The sequence below is a fragment of the Ailuropoda melanoleuca genome, chromosome 11 (assembly GCF_002007445.2).
Source record: "Ailuropoda melanoleuca isolate Jingjing chromosome 11, ASM200744v2, whole genome shotgun sequence".
Taxonomy (NCBI): Eukaryota; Metazoa; Chordata; class Mammalia; order Carnivora; family Ursidae; genus Ailuropoda; species Ailuropoda melanoleuca.
Genome location: NC_048228.1, coordinates 33,943,325 through 33,962,891, shown reverse-complemented (window position 1 = coordinate 33,962,891; position 19,567 = coordinate 33,943,325). Strand labels below are relative to the sequence as shown.

Below are 19,567 nucleotides of genomic sequence, written 5' to 3'. Positions count from 1 at the left end.
ATTAATTTACACAGAAAACGCACTTATTAAGAGGATATTTGCTAGTTCATAGAATCTCCAAGAGGATATGGGAACCAGATCTGGAAGAGACACAGCCTAGAACAATACTTAAAATTCCACCTCAGAATTTATCCTGAAATAAGGACACCATTGTCACTACAGTTTAACATAGACACTGACTTATGCTGCTCCCATCAACCCTAGGTCTGGATGTTGCCACTAGAACTGGCCGAAAGTGAGAATCTGACTTTTTTTAGCTTCTGTTTTGTAGAATTCTGCCTCAAGTGGGAAATGCCAACCTACAGGAAGTGAGAAGGGGTTAAAGCTAGGTGACTGCAAAATATTGCAATATCCACAGAGCTGAAAGAGGTAAAATTTGCACTGCTGTAGGAGAAATAGTAAGATTGAGACAGGCAGTGGCAGTTGGAAATATAGGGTGGAGATTCAGAAAAAGATTGAGACTGATAGTCCATGATATTAGGTAAAGCCCTGGCATTATAAAGAAACATGTTTGAAGAAGAGATCATTGGGAAAGAATCATGATCACCTATATTTGTGTGAACACAAGAGGAAGAAGTTTGGATGGATAGGCCTTTATCTTGAAACCCAAAGGAAAAGCTTCTAATGAGTGCCTAGAAAATTGTATTTGTTCAGTTTACTTCTAACTGAATGAGGTTCCTAAGAAGGGAAGTGGCTGCTGTGCTCAGTGTTGCTTAGGGATGAGATGAATGAAGACTAAGAAAAATTCTTTGCATTTGTTGACCTGTGAAAGAAGAATTTCATTAGAATGCCGAGGGTAGAATTCAGAGGGCAGATAGAGATTAACAAGGAAGATGTAGCTGGAATGGAATGACAATAATTGGTGGCATCGAGGGCCAGTTACTTTAGGAAAAGAAAGATAGGACTTGTCAAACGAACTACTTTTTAAAAAAGATTTATTGAGCACCTACTACGTAAGTAACTGTTTTAAGAACTTGGAGTATGTAGGTGAACAGAATGGACAGAGATCAGTGCCCTTGGGATCTTTATGTTCTAGAGAAGTGTGAGAGGCGCCAGATAGTTAACATAAACCTTAGCAAATAAGTAAATTATATAGTGGTTAGAAGATGATAAGTGCTATAAAAAAAAAAAGAAAAAGGTAAAGCAGAGTAAGAAAATTGACAGGTTTTGTTGATCTTTGCAAGAAGAATCTCATTAGAATGGTGGGAAATAGAGGTCCAGTAGGGTCAGCTAGGTATTTGGGTGGTTGTACTGGTAAGTGGAGCAGCAGGCTAAGCTTCACTGAGCTGAGATTTGAGAGTCTTAGAGAAGATGATGGAGGAGGCTGAGCAGATATCTAAGGGGAGAATGTTTCGGCAGGGCAATAGGAGCGACAAAGGTCTGAGCAGGAACATGCATGGTGTGTTTGAGGAACAGGATGAGGAAGCAAGGGAATAGTAGGAAAACAACCCAGTGAGATCATTGGAAGCCTGTTCTTAAAGCACCTAGTAAACTACCATAAGGAATTTGCACCTACTCTAGGATTGATAGCTCTTTGATACATTTTGTAGATTACCAGTATGAGGTAATCTACCGTTTCTTATACAATTCAGAAGAAGTTCAAATTTACTCTGCATAGGCTATTTCTTTTCTTTTTTTTAATTAATTTTTTTTTATTACATTATGTTAGTCGCCATACGGTACATCCTTGGTTTTTGATGTAAAGTTCGATGATTCATTAGTTGCGTGTAACACCCAGTGCACCATGCAATACGTGCCCTCCTTACTACCCATCACCAGTCTATCCCATAGGCTATTTCTATTCAGACAACTTCGGAAAGAGATCATGTAGAAACCCAAACAAAGGGATGATGCCATACAAACGATGTGAAATAAGGCGAGATTCTTTTTTGAAGGGGCAGAAGGTAAACTAAGATGTATAATTTTATAGGGTTGTTTTGGGGTTTTTTTGCCTGAATTCTTAGAGGGAAGTAAACATTTGTTGTTTGTCAGTTTCTGATTATATACATATCACTTTGATAAAAACATTGAAAGTCCTTTTTAAACAAGTGTTTCTAAAAGAGTAACTACTTCTTTTGAACTTACCCTCTTTTCTTTTTTCTTACACATCCTTTAATAGAGGTGCTAATGAGAGGTATTGAGGGCTTTGAAGTGCTTTCACTGTAAACTTTTGGAAGACCTCAGGGTAGAAATTTTGGTGACTATTTAAATCAGATTGGTCATCTTAACAGGTTTTAAATCATGTGGATGAATGCAAGCTTTGTAATTTTGGTTAAGGTTGAATTTGAATTGTGTCATTTGGCATAATCCTTAAGATAACTCACTTCTTGCCTCAATTTTCCACTTCTCAGGTGGGTATTTGGTAGTAACAGACATAACCACACAGAGGAGTGACTAACTATGAAGGGATGTGTAAAGCAGGATAGTCAGATAAAAAAATGCCTAAGTAACTAAGGCTTATATATTAGACAGCAATAGTGTTACAATTTCATATATTCCCATTGGACTAGTAGAGAGTTGTTTTTGTGTCTATATACGTCACTGGTTTTATCTGATTTGATCACTAAGGCTCATCTTTACTTCCATAGTGTAAGCATCTTCTGTCATGCCAGGCACAGTTAGTATCCTCTGATTTAGCTCATGTAATGCTCTAGACAGAGCACAGAGAAAAAGGGTTTCAGTAAGTCTGATTTCACTGAACTGTGATATTTTCCAATTAAATAAAGTCTAAGATGCAGTTTCATTGCATTCATTTATTTTTGCAAGCTAGTGTGAACGCTTAAACCAATCCTTTGTCTTGCGAAAACTATTCATGTATGGAGTCTGTTTGAAAGGTCTTCATGAGATTATCAAAAACTGTTGCTTCTCATAAAAAAATTTAAAGCACTAAGCAGCTGTGCTTTATATCTGGGGACAGGTGAAGGAAGATGAGGGAAGTATACACACACACACATATATATATAAACACAGTATGTTTCAGGCGTCCTTTTGGTTTCAACCATCTGTCATTAAGAAAGGATTTCAATACACACAATTGACTTCTGGCTGGTAGAAGAGAGGAAAAGGTTTTAACATGTCATAAATCTGCACTGCGAATCGTGGCATTATTTTTTTTCTTTTATTAAAAACACTTCTACAAACACAGAGTTTAAATGTCACTTAAAATAAAAACTTGGCTTTCTGTAATTTTTGTATCTCTTCTAGCATCAATTTTTTAAAAACTGCTAAGTCTACTCAGAAATCATCTCCTGGCAGCACGATTCTTGAGGCTTTCTATGGAAAAGCTAATATATGCTAAATAAAAACAAAACTTTTCTCTATTATGGATGTCTCCTCTTTTACTTTAAAAAACTTCTTTTCCTTTGATTCCTCCCATTCATGGTTAGGTATTTTCCAAAGAGTGGGAAATGGTTTTTCTAAGAGCCGTCTGCCTATGGTGTGTCCACTTAAGCATAGGTTATTCTAGTGTTTATTTTTTTTTAAGATTTTATTTATTTATTTGACAGAGAGAGAGACAGCCAGCGAGAGAGGGAACACAAGCAGGGGGAGTGGGAGAGGGAGAAGCAGGCTCCCAGCAGAACAGGGATCCGATGTGGGGCTTGATCCCAGGACCCTGGGATCATGCCCTGAGCTGAAGGCAGACACTTGATGACTGAGCCACCCAGGCACCCCTGTTCTAGTGTTTAAATAAGAGCTATAATTAACTCCTTTTATATTTCTTTTACCTGTATACTAATGTGCACCTTCCTTATTTCTAAAGTATATTCAAAGGGAGTTACAAGGAAACAGAAAAAAATTAAATTTTATTGATATTACCATTTCTGTTTAAAATTTATTTTCTATTTACCTATTAATATCAGTTCAAGCTGGATTTGGATGAATTTAGTGTACAATTGACTTTAGGATGAAGTAAGAGTAATGGTACTCCTCTTCAAGAAATTGATTTTGATATGAAACTATGTTCAGGTGTTCCATAATGGTTAGCATGAAATTCAAGTAGACACTAGATTTTGATTTTCTGCTCAGGGATGCTTTAGCATTAGTTTGGTAAAGAAGAAAACATCCTTTAAATAGCTTTGAAATAAGCTTTGGGTAAATCAGGTTAGTAGCTTCAGTGGTTTGTGATTTTCGTCGTGTGTCACTTTAATTCTGAGGAGTTTGGAGCCCAGTAATAATACTGACGATGCTAGGATATATCTGTCGTTATTTAAATGAACAACAAAAACCCCTTTCTCATGGAGTTGCTTATAAGTGGGGTAGAGTAGATCTTTTGGAACTGCCTTCCCACAGTGTGAAAAAACAGCCTCTTTTGTGAAAGCAAGCTCAGACTCATCTGATGAGCGGAGGACCACATTACGTGGTTCTGGTGATGTCACTCATCCACTTTTTCTTTCTGAGGCTGCAGAGTTGCCTCCCTTTGCCTCTTCCTAAGGCATGGGCCTACTCAAGGGAAATAAAACCTCCTTCCTTAATTCCAAGGCACCTCACTCACCTTAGTTGCTTTGCTTGTAAAATATGGTTGATAATATATGCATTGAAGGGCTGCTGGGGAAGTTGAAAAGAATGTCTGCAAGACACTGCTTTAAATTAATGCTAATGTATGTTTAACTTATGCTTGTCATTATTCTTACCGAATCATGCACATGCTGTGAAGGAGAGGTCTATTTCTCATTGGATCTGAAACTGCTGATCTCTGAGTACATTGCCGTGGCTTCTGGAGTGTTTAGTGTCCCTCCTCTGAATCTGTAGGTAGGTTTGGTCTCCTGCTCCAGCCCTCAGAATTTCTGGCAGTTATGTTCCCTGAATGAATCTCGCTAGCCCCCAGAATCTGAGGCTTCCATCTACCGAGTGGACGGTTTGTGTTCTAGTTCGTTCTTGCAGAGGAAAAACACATGGGTACCTAGCTCGTGAAGTACTAGTGTCTGATCCTATCAAGGCTTAACCAGTTCCAGACCTCGCTGGCTCAGGCACACGCAGTGTTTTCCTCTGTCAGTGTGAGCGATATCGCCTACCACACAGGGAGGGAGTGAGGACTGAACGAGGTCGTGTATGTTCGGCGCATCGCATAGTGCCTAGCAAATGGAAAAGCTCACCAAGTGGTGTGGACGTAATCATCACTCTATTCTATCTAGAAAAACTCTACTTGTCTTCCTGAGCTCCTTGCTTGCCACCTCCTGCCAAGACATTTTCCTTCCATTCAATTTTAGTTTCTGGTCTGAGATAATCGTACTGAGCAGGTGATGGATTAATCTTTAGTGATTAATGTAAAGAATAATCTCACGTTTTATGTATCACCTGGCTTGTTATTACTAGGGTACAGGTTTGATCTTATTAGTTGAATGATAGTGAAGCCAGATAATAAACTGGACAGAATTATGCCTGTGTGGGGCTTAGGAATCCTGGGGTGGTCCGGAGGTTTTATTTTGTTTTTATTTTAACCGTAGAACTTAGCAAATTCGCTGAGTTAATTTTCATTGGTAGTTTAATCATGCAGGTTGCCTTTAGTTCTCTTCTTATTCTTTAATGTTAATTGCTTTTTGTGTCTAGTCTTATTTTGTATGCAGGCTGTGCATAGCCTTGTTATATTCATGGTTTAACATGAGCTTTTAAAAAGAACTCTGCAATCAGTAAGAAAATGATATTGTCATAGATTTAAAATATCATTCTATTATAAAATTCCATGAAGCATTTTGCTTTGATGGGTTTGGTTGTGCTGATGATCAGATTATATCCTCCGAGTACACAGTGTTACAGTGTTTTAGGAGAATACAGTTTGGGACTTATTTGTTCTTTTTCAAAAGCCATCTCAAATCCCTTTAATGAGTTGTGGGGAGTAGCGACAGTTAAAAGACCAACATTGAAAGCTTGTATCAGAATATATTGTCATGTCTATCACCGAAGATTGAGGCTCTAGCCTGTTAATAATGATAATATTTGTATTAGGTAGAAAATGGTTTGTATTGTTGATTAGTGCTTAAATTATATTAAGATACGTTCTGGGTATTTCCTAACAAATGTGTTTCCTCTGCTACTTTTATAAAGGCCTCAAAAAAAAGCATCTGTTATGTATGGCTGCTACAAAAAATTTATATTTTTAGTTTTTGAAATATATCCTTAATAAACAATTATTTCAGAAAAAATGATAGCAATCCGCTCAAGCCATCGAGACCTGGTTGGTTTATAGTAAAAGTTATGAAATTTTAAAACTGCAGTAAAATCTTGTGGCTTCTTTATATTTGTGTGTGAATTTTTTGTTGCTAGTGGTAACTATAGAGAATTTTTTTCAAACAGCACCCTTTTAATAACAATGGTCTCCCCAAATATACTGTGGCATAGCTTTAAACTTTATTAATTCTGTCCTGGACTCCCCTTCCTCTCCCTGAGTAAATGGAAGAAAAGTTTGGCAGGCTCCATGCTGTGCACTTGATTGATGTCCAGATCATCTGAAGGACTTCTGTGTCCTGCCTGCTCTCCATGAGTGCATAATGTGTGAATACTTAGAGAAGGTCAGCCCTTATCACATGTAATCTAGGCCTGAAAGCAGATCAACAGTGACAGTCATATCCCTTAAGTAAGAACACAAATCATCCTCTACACGCTTGAGACAAGTTGTGGGATATTTTTTCTCTCTTTTTACCCCTTCCCGCTCACGGGGGACCTTGGCAGAGCAATGAAAGCAGAGAGGAGACGTGCCCAGAATAATGTGTCACTTGTTGGAGGGAGGAAGGGATTGTTTATTTGTAATGATGTGCTGGTCTTTCACTGTGCAGCTGGAGGGGGCTTTGGCTTGTTAATGACCAGTGATGTGGAAGCCTGCAAATGAGACCAGGGTGGGGAGGTAGGAGGCAGCCTGGATGTGGCCGAAGTTGTGGTCTTTATAAACCCCAGAGTCAGGAGAAACGTTTTTGTCCTCTCGAGTTCTGTTGTTCAAGTGTTCCCCTATAATGGAGTAATTTTTTTTATATCATTGTGTGAGTGTATAGCTGAAAATCAGAGTCACAAGATGAATTAGGCAGTATAATTCTGAGTGTACTTTTTTCATTTTGGAGCAACTAGTATGAAAGTTTAAAAAAAGTTATGTTAGGGCAAAACTCAACAGAATGGTAAGGCCCTAAAATGCTATAACTTGCAAAAGGAAGAAAGAAAGAACTGTTGTTTTAATGTGCCTGTGTGTTTGGACAAAAGTTTAATTAAAAAGTTAATGTTGCTCTGAACAATATTTGCAGGAATATTCAAATAATAAAGAAAATAACACTCACTCAATAACATTCACTTTGTTCTCATCAAGAATTATAAGGATATTGTTACATTTTCTTAGATACAAAGGAATGTACTTATCACAGCATTGAAAACTTCGCTGGTTTCTTTTGAAATGTAATCAGCTGTGAGAAGTATTTGTAGTCCGTTCACATAATGGAAAATAAACCGTGCAAATACCTCCTTCAGAAATGAAGGCAGGCATGGCTTCCCACAAAATCACATTATGAGACATGAGGTCCTTCCCACCTTCTCCCATCTACTTTTCCAGCCTAACGTCTGTCTTGTTCTCCGGGCATATCCAGGTTCCCACGTTCTCCGCAAACACTGCTCCTTTTCTTACTCCTGAGTCTCTGTACTATCCGTTCCCCTTTGCTTAGGATTCCTTTGCCCTCCCCTCACCCAGTGAATTCCTACTTATCTTTGAAGACCTAGTTGGCATGCCTCTCCCCCGCAAGTCCAGTCCCCACCCCCAGGCCGAATTCATCTTTGTCCACTGTACTTTCCGTGGCTGGACTGCATGGTCGTTATTTCTTTGTATGTTTGTCCTCAACTTACAGGGTCAGTTGTGTCCTGAAGGCAGGTACTGTCTCTTGAGAAATGTTCTCCTATCCCATTTACTAGATACAATTCCCCTGGTTCAGTTTAAAAACTGCGTATATACATAAAATCAGTGGATTTGGGGAGCTTCTATGTGAAAATAAGTCACAGATTGAAATTTGTTAAGACAGTAATTCATATACCTCGGCTTCAGTCATCTGAATAGTCAATGAATTAAGTAAAAGTAAACTGATTAAACATTTGCCTTTGTGGGTGTAATTCAAATTTTTAAAACCTGATTTAATGTAAGACACATTTTGTATCTTTGTTTTAGTGACCACATCGTTTGTGACAGGAACAATTCGGCAAATGTTACATTAAGGAACGTTACTGTTAACGGGATTTTTTTTGTTGTTGTTTTTGTCAGGAGGCAGGGGAGTGATTACTGAGAATGTTTGAAAGTTGACCATTTTCTGATATCTGCCTGTGTTCTGGGCGCCGTATTCAGTAATTAATTATCATATACTTGTCTAATCTACATAACAATCTTATGTTAGGTAATGACCAAAGTGTAGAACAAAGTTTACATGAGATTTGTCCAAGGTTATACAGATAGCAGAACTAGGCTCTCAACTTCAGAGCCCAGGCTCCATAAATCTCGAATGAGTGGGTATGTTGAAGAATTCGACAGTTGACAGGTTGCAGTGCACACCCTTCTCCTACAGAAGCCCTAGCTGTAGTCCTCCTTTCTTTCTGCCCTTCTCTCTAGTGTATATTTTCAAATGGACACCTTTCCCTTAGTATTCTCCCAGAGCTTTCTTCGAAGCCTCCTTGGGTGTGTACTCTATAGTGAGTGGCTTAAGTCATATGCAAATCTGGGTTGTTTTGCTAAGCCACATTTCTGATCTACATTATAAGAGTTTTATTATACCTTTTGAGCCTCCTTGTCTGGACCCTAATTATGCATTTTATAGAGCATCTCTTTCATGATTGGCACCCAGCATATATTAAACAGTAAAAGGCAAAATGGAAAGAATTAATAAGGATAAATTCAATTTGAATTTCTTAGTATTATAAATGACAGAAAGAAATCTGTATTACCAAAAAGTTTGACGAAGTGCGAGCCTCTCCTCACGCTTCTGATTTTCACTTCTCTTCACATAGTTAGAAGTTCAGGGCCAGAGACTCATCCTATAGGCTGAAATTCTAAGCCTTTTTTTTTTTTTTTAATTCATCGAGCCAGTCAGTGTTCAAAAGCCTTTAGTTATTTATGTAATATATAGTCTAAACTCTGTAATCTATGTTCTGCGTCCTGCACAGTCTGGTTCCACTCTGTCTAGGTTTCTCTCCAGCCATTTACTAATAGGAGCTGTCTGCTACAGTAAGATTTTTCTTCTCATGCTATTACCAAATGAAATATTTAATCCTACCTCTAATCCTTACTCGTATAATTTCTTCCTTTCCATCTCCTCTATTGCTGTATAAATTCAATTCTTATTTCAGCGTTCAGCTCTCCCTTCAGTTTTTGGCCCAGTCTAATCCATCTCTTACTCTGATTTTCCATCTTTATTCCATTTGAGGACACTTTGTCTTAAAATGTTACATTTTTCACAGTTCTCTATTATATATACTGCTTTTTGCTGGGGCATTGTAAACTCCTTGAGTACATTTATTTCAGCAAGCGCATAGCACAAAATTAGAAATGATTGCTGACATGAATTGCTTTGAACTGAATTAGGATTCTAGGGAGAGAGCAGCAGCTCTCCAGGCTTTGAACCATTTATGGATGCTCATATTGGGGAAATGTGAGCAGTGGGAGCTGTCCCACATTTCAGCCATTCACTCATCTTCCCAAAGCTCAAGGCTGGGTTCCAAATTGGCAATGGAACCATGTTGTGATGTGGCTCTGAGCCGAATATAGAAGGTTTGAACAAGAGATTCTATTGCTTGATTTTTGATGTCTACCCTCTACTCCTGATCACTCAGTGTGCATTTTAGTATGGCTCAGTCTCCCTTCTTAGCTAAAAGGGATGTGGATAAATGATAACTGAAATGATACCACCCCCGGCTTAAATTTTCTGACAAGTCAGTTGCATGACTTCTGTGAAATGCAAAATGTGTCGTTTCTTAAGTTTAAGATATTCCAAAATTTCATATATGGTTAAAGATGCTATATTTCTGTTACATTTTATTTCATGAAAATGTGAATGAGGGCATTGGATTGATGATCGTATTTGTAAATTCATGCAAAGCAGTTGCTGGTATTCCTAACTGGAGAGTAGATTTGAGTGGCAGCCAGTAAGGTAGTGCTGGGAGGTCCTGGGGTGTGTGGAGGGGTGGGGGTGTCTGTTAAAAATGAGAAGATGGCAGAGATTTTTTTCCCCAAGAAAATAATTCTTAAAATATCAAGTAAACGCATTCTGATGGTATCTGAGATATAAGTGTTGAAATATGTCTCTGGTTTCATTAGCATAAATCCTTTATCATGTAAACTGATGGCATTTAATAACTCCTTCTGTTTGTATCTATGGTGATATTGTAGTTTCTCCACCTACTGTCAATTCATTTATATTTCTTGCTGTTCTATTACTATTGACGGTTCCCAGAGTCAAAGACAACAAATAGCCTTCAGGAAAGTACTTTAGTATTAAAACAAGGCCACTCAGGATATCATTGAAAGTGGAATTTTACAAACTGTTCATAGTTTATGTTGAAGCACAATTACGGTAAAAATCTTAAAAAATTGAATAACTTAAGTTTGTAAGATCGTTTAGGTTCACAGTACTTTTTCTACATAGGAAACTTCAAACGGTAGTCATTTAAAATTACTTGATTAATGAGTAGCTTAACTGAAATTCTTTAACTTGAAATATTCATTAAAGATACTCTTTACACGGGCCCCTTTTTCATGTCTGTGCACTTGATTCAGAGGCGTTTGTTCCATTATTTAAATAGTGATATGAGAAAACTGTCTTAACATGGCACTTTCGTGTGTTGCAATATTTCTATCATTTCATCAAAGAAAGCATTTTATTTTTCCTTGTCTTTCTACAATTTCCAAACAGTGAACAATTCTTAGCAAGAGAAAAAAAAAACTTGACAAAAGAAGTAAGCTATTTCATGACAGCGAATTACAGATGTGTGTGGCTTTGCAGTCCCCTCCTAGCTGCCTGAGAGATTTGGGGGGCTTTGGTGTAGCCACTGCAGAGTGAACCCCCCCCCCCCCCCCCCCCCCCGCATGTGCTGGCCCTTGTGTGGGCAGCTGGGTCAGGCTCCTTTCTTAAGAAAACAATCCAGCTCAGGGTCCTCACCGCCCTTTGTTGTCCTCCCCAAGAGGTGATCAGTTGAAGTCTCTGTGGTGACAGAACCAGTTTGTAACAGGCTTGTCTTTCACGGTCCTGTCTCAGGCTTGCTGGCAGGCTTGCCCGGAAGCTCTGACAAGAGTGGCAGCAGAGAAGTCTCAGTGAAAGAAGGAAAGGCAAGAAACAGGAGGCTGAAACAGGCGGGTCACATTTACTGCTCTCCTGCGCAATGGGTTGGCTGGAAGAACTAAACTGGCAGCTTCACATTTCCTTGCTCATTCTTCTGTCTATGCACACGAGGGGTAAGAAGATCAGTGCCCCATGGTACAGTGCTGACAGGGGGCTGAGTTAATGTCAGGTCGTGTGGCGTTTATCACAGAAGGGAAAGTTCTGGGCAAAAGTGCAGTGGCTAAACACTTCCAGTCCCCATCCTCCAACTGCTCTGTAATTTTGCTACTTTTTTTCTGTTCGGGTAAAACCTTGCTAGATAGTGTATAAGGATAGTTTTTAAAGGGATTCAGAGTGTCTGTTTTCTCTAGTAATTAAGAATTCAATCCAATCCAGTTTGGAATTTTGAATGAGAAGTTGGTTGTCAGTGTACTAAGACAGTTTGTATGTGAAGAATTTACGAAAAATAATTCTAATAAACTTTGTTGTGATCATTTAAATTTGAATACTGTTAGATTTTCATAGGTTAGCTAATTAAGTTTGAAGTTCATTACAACTTTTATGTAGATGCCTTGAGTAAATCTCCAGTTTTATAATAGCAATAATTATGAATTGTGAATATGTCAGATGTTTATTCACATTTCAGAACAGGGGCTTGCTTAGTGATCATTTTGTCCAGAATTATTCTTCTATGAAGTTGACTAAAGGATGGCAATTTTTCAGTTACTTTTAAGCTTTTAAGTAAAAGAGTAATTATAAAAGCAGATGAACTATTTTCAAAATAGAAGAAAGATAACATAATGAAACAACTTCTGAGACAACTCTGTGATAATGATTTGCAATGAGGAGTCATGAAGTTGGAGATAAGGAGAAAGTGACTATATAAAATTAAGCCAGGTGACAAAAGGAATATATGAGATGGAATATATATGAGATGGAAATGAATTTACAGTTCAACCTCATGTCCTTGTGAGTGCATTTTATAGAACCAGCTTGGCAATACTATTTATTTGGGAAGTATGTATTATCAATTGGCATGTACTTTTGATTGGCATTTATAAGATTCCTGTTTTCATAATCTCAAATTGTCCATGGCACCACCACAATATTATGTATTGTGTCTTGGCTCTACGAAGGAAAGCTTTTGATTTCTGGCATGGATAGGTGTAACCCAAAGGAGTTTTATGCATTGCTATGAAGGAACAGTACGTAGCTCGTTTACCTGACTTGCTAATTTATTTTCCAAAAAGTGTTATAATATGGTACCTTCTAGAAGACAGTAGAGGCTATTGCCTCAGGGAAACCGTTTCTTAACAATGTTCCAGGAAGCTCAAAGAATGTGTGAGGTAAAATTCTTATTCCTCTATTCGTGCCACTACTATTTCTTGATTGCCTGAAGCTAATTTTTCACTGTCTTTTAGCATTTTCCTTGAAAAATCTGAATACCTGAATTCATTATCGGTTTATGTCAACAAAAAGCAGAGGCCATATGCTACACACTGAATTTTTGAGTCACAAATGCTGGGCTTAGAATACACCTTAAATAATACTGGAGAACTGTCTTACTTTTCTGGTGAGGAGGTTGAAGCCCAGGGACATTCCTTGCCTTCCTCTAGTTAACATAGTCAGTCCTTTAAATTCTCTGTCCAGGGCTCTTTCGTGTGTGCGTGTGTTTCTACTGATTTATTCTATAGCAGCGGGGTTAAGAGTATTAAATCTGGACTGAGAATATCTGTGTTTGCATCTTAGCTCTACCACTTACTAGATGTAAACGCAAATGAGATATCTTATTAGTACCTTGATTTTCTCAACTGTAAAATAGGGATAATAAGAATACTTACTATAGGGTCGATTTGATTACTAAATGGGCGAGTACATGTAAAGCACTTAGAACAGTAGCTGTAATACATAGTGTTTCCTGAGCGTTTGTTACTATTCATTTTATTATTCATAGTTTATGCAGGAATAGGAGACAACCAAGCTGGAAGTGATTAACACACTAAATCCCAATGTATATTCCCAGCTTAAAATGAACTTTTAATTTTTTTAAAAGGAGTTTCTCTACCTGTAAACTTTTATAATAGTTTTACAAAAAATAAGCTTCATGGTTTTTATGCTTTTGCCCCAATGAAGACAGAATGTGCTATAGACGGGACTATTAGTTTAACCAAGACTAAGCAATTTTGACTATCAAAGTTATTATTCACTGATAACTTGTAATACTTTATGATCATTAATTCTGCATGTATTTCAGTGAGAATGATGATCACAAAACTGGCAAATACAAAATACAGGAAAATGAAGTGGTTGTGATTCTTAAGTGACTAGCAAAGCCAAGAGCATTGTTCTGAGACCTTAAAATCCTTCTTAAGAGTAAATGTATTTCAAAATGACAACTTGAGACATTTGGAGAATGTGAGCATCTGGCTAGTAAAAATATTTTGTTAATGAAGCATATGGAAACCTGAAAGTTTTACGTGGAGGGAATACATATGACACTGCAGTTCTACCATAAGGGGACCAAAGTTCTGTAGTCAAGAGAAGTGGAAAGGACAATTGTTCTTATTGGAACAGAATAGCTAGGGTGGCCTGTGGGTGGATGACTCATCAGCCTAAATTTTATCATTGCTTAAATCTTATCTTGAATGTTTTACTTGAGGAGACACAGGCTTAAGAAAAAGGAAGACAAAGGTACATCATAGTAGAAGGTTGGAACTTTGTGTTTTTTATATTGGCACATTGTGAATGCTTCAGAAATGGATTTCTTAAAGCTAGAATCATGAAATGTAGAATTGCCTTTTTCTGAAAGTGCAAATATGACCTGGAGTGGTGAAGATCTGCAGTGTTCATTTCTACTTGTGAAATGTTTTCTTTTGAGGATTGAGCTGCCCCTTTTTTTTTAAAATGCAGTAGAAAATCACAGGCAACCATAGTGAATGTAGTGCAATAGTAAACAGTATTCAAGTATCACTTTGGTCACTACTCTTCTTAAGTTCTGCCGAAGGAATTTAGTGAGGTTATAAATGTGATCAACTGACAGACCTAAAAACTAAAGGACTCTTTCTGTTTATTGTTCTAACACATTGGTGGCAACAGTGTGCCTTTCCTGACATGGATGGGCCTCATGTTCTGGCATTTAAAAGGGTGAGACTTTTATTTAGCTTCCTGTTAAACATATATGTGAACATTTCTACAGTCCCCCCACCCCACCATAAAATCATGGTCACAGATTATTACAGCAATCCGATTAAAATCAAAATTGGCAGCCAACTTTTTGTTCTTAGGAGTAATTCTCCATCAATAATGAGTTATAGGGAAAAAAAGGTGAGATAGGAAGTAGTAATCAGCTGTTTTGGATAGAGGAAAATCCCCAAGCCTGGTGAACAAAAATAAGTCCCAGTCTTCATGGCTCCTACAGTTTTATAGAACCCCGAGTTTGCATTCTGCCTCTTCATTGCCAGGTCATATTCCATAGGTTTCCTATTATAATATTTGTGTTTGATCTGGTTGGCACTCATTTAGAATTAAAAAAAAAACCCTATGTTATTAAATATTTTAACTAAAATTAAGGCAAATAGGGAATATAGTAACAGGAGGACATGGGCTGCGAATGTGTGGTTTCAAAATGAGAATGGTAATAGCGCTATAAGGCGTCAATTTTTGGTAATATTTCTAAGTGAAAAATGATCCTTGTTACCATATGGCAAAATACAGTGAAAATCTGAACTGTTAGACCAACACAGCTGTTAAATGCATAAATGTGGTTCTGTGTTTAAAGTGTTTTCTACTATAGCTATTAGGTGGCACTTCCAACAATTAATCTCCGGCTATTAATCGGCAGTAACTGCAAGTGTGGTGAGCGTCACAGATGTAAGAAATTGGATCTCTGTGGTGATTTACCTGGGAGGGAAGCGGCTAAACTATGGTTCTCAACTCAAAGTCTTCAGCGTATATCGGATAGTAGACATTCACACAACTATTGAGCACAAACTCCAATCACTTGGTTTTACCTTTGTTACAGGAAGTCATATTCTTTAATGGTGGCAACCATATGTGTAAGCCGTGTGTGTGTGTGTGTGTGTGCGTATCGGTGCATGCATAATTTTTAATCTTTAAATTACAAATATGTGAAGGCTTCTGGAAGAATAATAGTTTTAGATCAGAGTAACTCAAATTAGTTGGGTTTTTTTTTTTTTTTTCTTTTTGCCTCTGTAAGCCAGTTGAGTCGGAAATGACATTTTTTTTTTTCTGAAATAACATTTTACAAATCTTAAATTGACTTAGAACTGCCAGGAACAAATTATGAATATGTTTTTTTGTCCCCTAATTTTTCAAATACATACCTAATTTTAGAGTTCATACAAGACATGGGGAAAATCCTTAAATAAGACAAAGTATATTGGCAATTAGTTATAGGGAAATTATCCTAATCAGTTAAGTTCCCTATCAAGCTTTCTTTTGCAATATTTTGGGTTCAGATGGACTCTTAGGGTCTTGATTATTACACTTTTTTCATCTGTAAAATAGTCACTTTTTCCATTTTGTTGGATTTTTTTGTGGAAATGTTCATATTAAAATCTCCAAAGATGGTTTTGTGACTGTGCACTCAGAAAAACCATAGTCTTGTTTTTAGACCCCCACCATTTTTCTTTTTAACATTGGAGAATCTGTGGCTTTTGGATTAACTGATCTCTCTGCTTGATATCATCTCTGTCACATTCCTTCGGTAATTAGTTAACTTTTCATATAAAATCACATTATTAGTATTGATAGTTTGGACATAAAGAATGGAAACTTAAGTAAAGAAGTTGAGAGGGGATATAGAGAAAAGCTGAGGGAAACACAGGCGGTCTCCTGGCACCCAGAAGCCATGAAGGTCTGAGCTTCTACTCATCTGTGTCTCTGAGGGCCCTCATGAGCATTCCCTTTTCTTTCCTCTATGTAACTCTCTCTCTTTCCTTCTTTCTGTTTAGAATTATTTAATGGAGACCACTTGCATTTAGGGTGAAATCCAGATCTTTTCCTGGCCAGCAAGGCTTCGTATCCATGGGCTTCTAACTCCCAGCTCATCTCCCTAGCCATTGACCATCAACTCCATGGGTCTTTCCTTGTCCCAAATTATCCAAACCTTTTACCTCCTTGGGTGTTTCACATGTGCTGTTTCCAGAGCCTGAGAAGTTCTTTGCTTCTCTCCTCTGCTTATCCATTTGCTTAAACGTCACTAACTTTTCCTTAACAATCCAAATTAAATAAGAGCCCCTTGATATAATCCATCATTGTAAGTTTTATTTTTCTTTTATAGTACGTATCATGACTTACCATTACACGTGTCACTGGTCTGCTGGAAGTTCAGCTTCTTAGAGGAAAAGGCTATGCCCATTTTATTTATTGCTATACCCTCAGAGCATAGCACAATGCTTGGCATATAGAGAAGACTACCTCCCTAGCCATACTCATTAGTCTGTGTTCCCTGTTATTCCAAGACCTTTTTTAGCTTAGCTCTGTAGAGTTAACTGATAAATGTTTCACTGTGTCTTATTTCTAAGAGAAATTTGGAGAGAGAATTTGATTGGCTGCTGACCCTTACAGTAATCCTATATTTGGGATTAGTGTAGTCACTTAATGCCAAGATGGCCACCCAACAACAGACACTGTGGTCAGGAGAAGTTTTTTTGGAAGAAGTTTTGGATTAGATTCACAATCAAAAACATCTAATATAGCTGCTACTCTCATTTGTAATAGTGATATGAATATTTCTAGTACTCTTTTATTTATAAATGAATTCCTGTTGGCTACTGAGTTATTTATTAACTGTACATTTAGAAAAATTATAAAAAACACTTTAATATTTTTATATGAACTTTGGTATCCAGGAAATATACTACCAAAAATAATGGTAATTTATTTCTGTAGTTTCTACGGAATTATTTTAGCAGTAAATGAAATGGTGTGAAAAAAAAATTTTTTTTTCTCCAGAAAAAAAGATGCTGTGGAAAATTCGAAATATCAAGGTGGTGGCAGAAATAATATATAAAACAAGTAGTGTAATCACTTGGAAGACTAGTTCTGTCAGATTGTTGCATATAATTTTCACTCCTTTATTAAAAAGGTAGTTGTAAACCTTAAGTCTCACAAAGACCCTCTTGTGAATTTTGCATTTTGATACCTAAACAGTGTGCAAGTTTTAGGCGAGCAGTATCCATTTTTCATTTGTTCGTATTCTGGGCATTGAGTGTCTAAAACTATGCTTTTGATCTCTTCTGGAGTCTAGGGGAAAATTGATGTACATATCTACTTCATGAGGTTTTTAAAGATTTTTATTTATTTATTTGACAGAGAGAGACAGCCAGCGAGAGAGGGAACACAAGCAGGGGGAGTGGGAGAGGAAGAAGCAGGCTCATAGCAGAGGAGCCTGATGTGGGACTCGATCCCAGAACCCCGGGATCACGCCCTGAGCCGAAGGCAGACGCTCAACTGCTATGCTACCCAGGCGCCCCCATGAGGTTTTTAAAAACCTCATCAGTACATGCAGAAAACTGGCTTTGGTTCATAGTTCTTTGGTTCACAGTACCCTGTAGTACACAATGTCCCATACTCATCTTAGTATCGTCACAATTTTAACAGGAGCTTTATATGTAAGGGAAGAGTAACTTACGTTACTTTTGCATAATCTGTAGAACTTCTGTAATGTGGGAACTGCATTGATGAGACACCAAGGGAGTGTGAAGCAATTTAACATAATAAGAAATCTTACCTCCCCTCCTTTTACGTGTACATTCAGATATAAGCTATGCCAGAGCCCATAGAGAGTGGAGCTTCAGAAAATCCGAGGTCAGGTTTGTTTTGCAAACTCTGCAGGAAATTATCCTTCTGCTACTATGTTTGCAGAAATATTCATGATCAAACTACGTCTTTGCTAAAGTGTTTAGCTTTATTTTGATTTCTCTCTGAAGGAAAACGAAGTCTTTTTCTCAAATATGAAAAAACAGTAACTTGCCAATTATAATTGCATATCACTTTAACGATTATGTACTTTCTTATGGGGCTAAATCCCAACCGAATGTTCGTCTTGGTGAGAGTCAAGATGCTCAATTGAGTATTGTTTTCACATTCCATTACAAAATCTTTTTATGTTTTTATTTTTAAAAAAAGGGTTAATGTTATACAAGTATTACGCTGTATTTACCCACGAACCATCAGCTCATTTGGGTGAGGGAATGTGTAGCAGCTCATTGGAGGAATACTTGAGTGGCTCTCTGAGTTTAACGTGGGCCCTGAAATCTGCCCAAGCTATTGAGACCCGAGCAGTGGTCCGGAAACAACAACAACAGAGTGTTCAGGGTGACATGGTAACAGCAGAAGGGGGGAGGCACTTAATTGAAGCTGCTAATAAACAAATTGTTTTTTCACCTCCACATATATACATAGCGACACACATGTGTTTCTTATATGGATGTTTTCGCAGGATTATTACAGTTTATTGAAATCAGAGAGTATCACTAAATATTTCCTACCTAATTTCCTAGGCCCTGAGTGAAAACGTGTTCAAATTGGGGAGTCGGTCTAAAGGAAAAGGACGCTCGTGCTCAGTCTTGTGATTTCACAGACACATGACAGTCTCTCAGTGGGCATTTCTGGAGATTGTGTTTGGCGTGGATTTTGGGAACATATACTAACAGTTTATCCATAACATGCATTTTCGTAGCTATTATGAATATTATTAATCTCCCCTACTTAACCTCTTGCATTGAAAAATAGAATTTTCTGTCTTTTTTTGTTCCACAGACTTAATGACAAACATCTTGCAAATTAGATTTTCATATATTTCATCTCTTTCTTATGCTCAATTTAATCTTTCAAAGCCACACATTGTAGAAGACATCTGGTATTGAGCTGAAGCAGCTGGGTTTCATTTGTAAAGATTTTGAACAAATTTTGGAGCTTGCCAACAATAATACAGCAGTTGGCCAATGTGTTTTCTTTGTGGCAGCGTGGTGCAGTGTGGTAGAAGAGACCTGAATTCAGGATCAGGTGGTATTCCGCCTCTTTCTGGCTTGACTGGCGAGGCTGGAGGGTTTCTGCAGGTGTTTGGGCGAGCACCGGCTAAAGGCTCGCTCGGTGGTTGTTGAGGATTATGTACGAGGATTATGAATCAACCGGTGAGCAACGTGCAGTCATCCGTTTGAGAGACAAGGCGTCTGAAGTTTTCCTCACAGCACGGTTCACTGTATTGCCTACATCAGAATCACAAAGTCATTTTTATGCGGTTCCCAATACCCCATCCCAGATCTACTAATACA

At 37.7% G+C, this 19,567-nt stretch overlaps 1 protein-coding gene across 2 annotated transcripts in view; it reads left to right on the top strand.

Moving 5' to 3' along the window:
* Window positions 1-19,567, top strand: part of BMPR1B (bone morphogenetic protein receptor type 1B) — a 151,471-nt gene that overhangs the window by 40,611 nt on the left and 91,293 nt on the right. The window contains exon 1 of one of the 2 annotated variants that reach the window (XM_034671648.1): window positions 11,197-11,401. The exons of the other annotated variant lie outside the window; for it this stretch is intronic. Coding sequence (XP_034527539.1) covers window positions 11,329-11,401 — 73 coding nt within the window. The 5' untranslated portion in view covers window positions 11,197-11,328. Of the gene's footprint in view, window positions 1-11,196; window positions 11,402-19,567 lie in introns of those variants that run through there. 2 annotated transcript variants of the gene reach the window in all.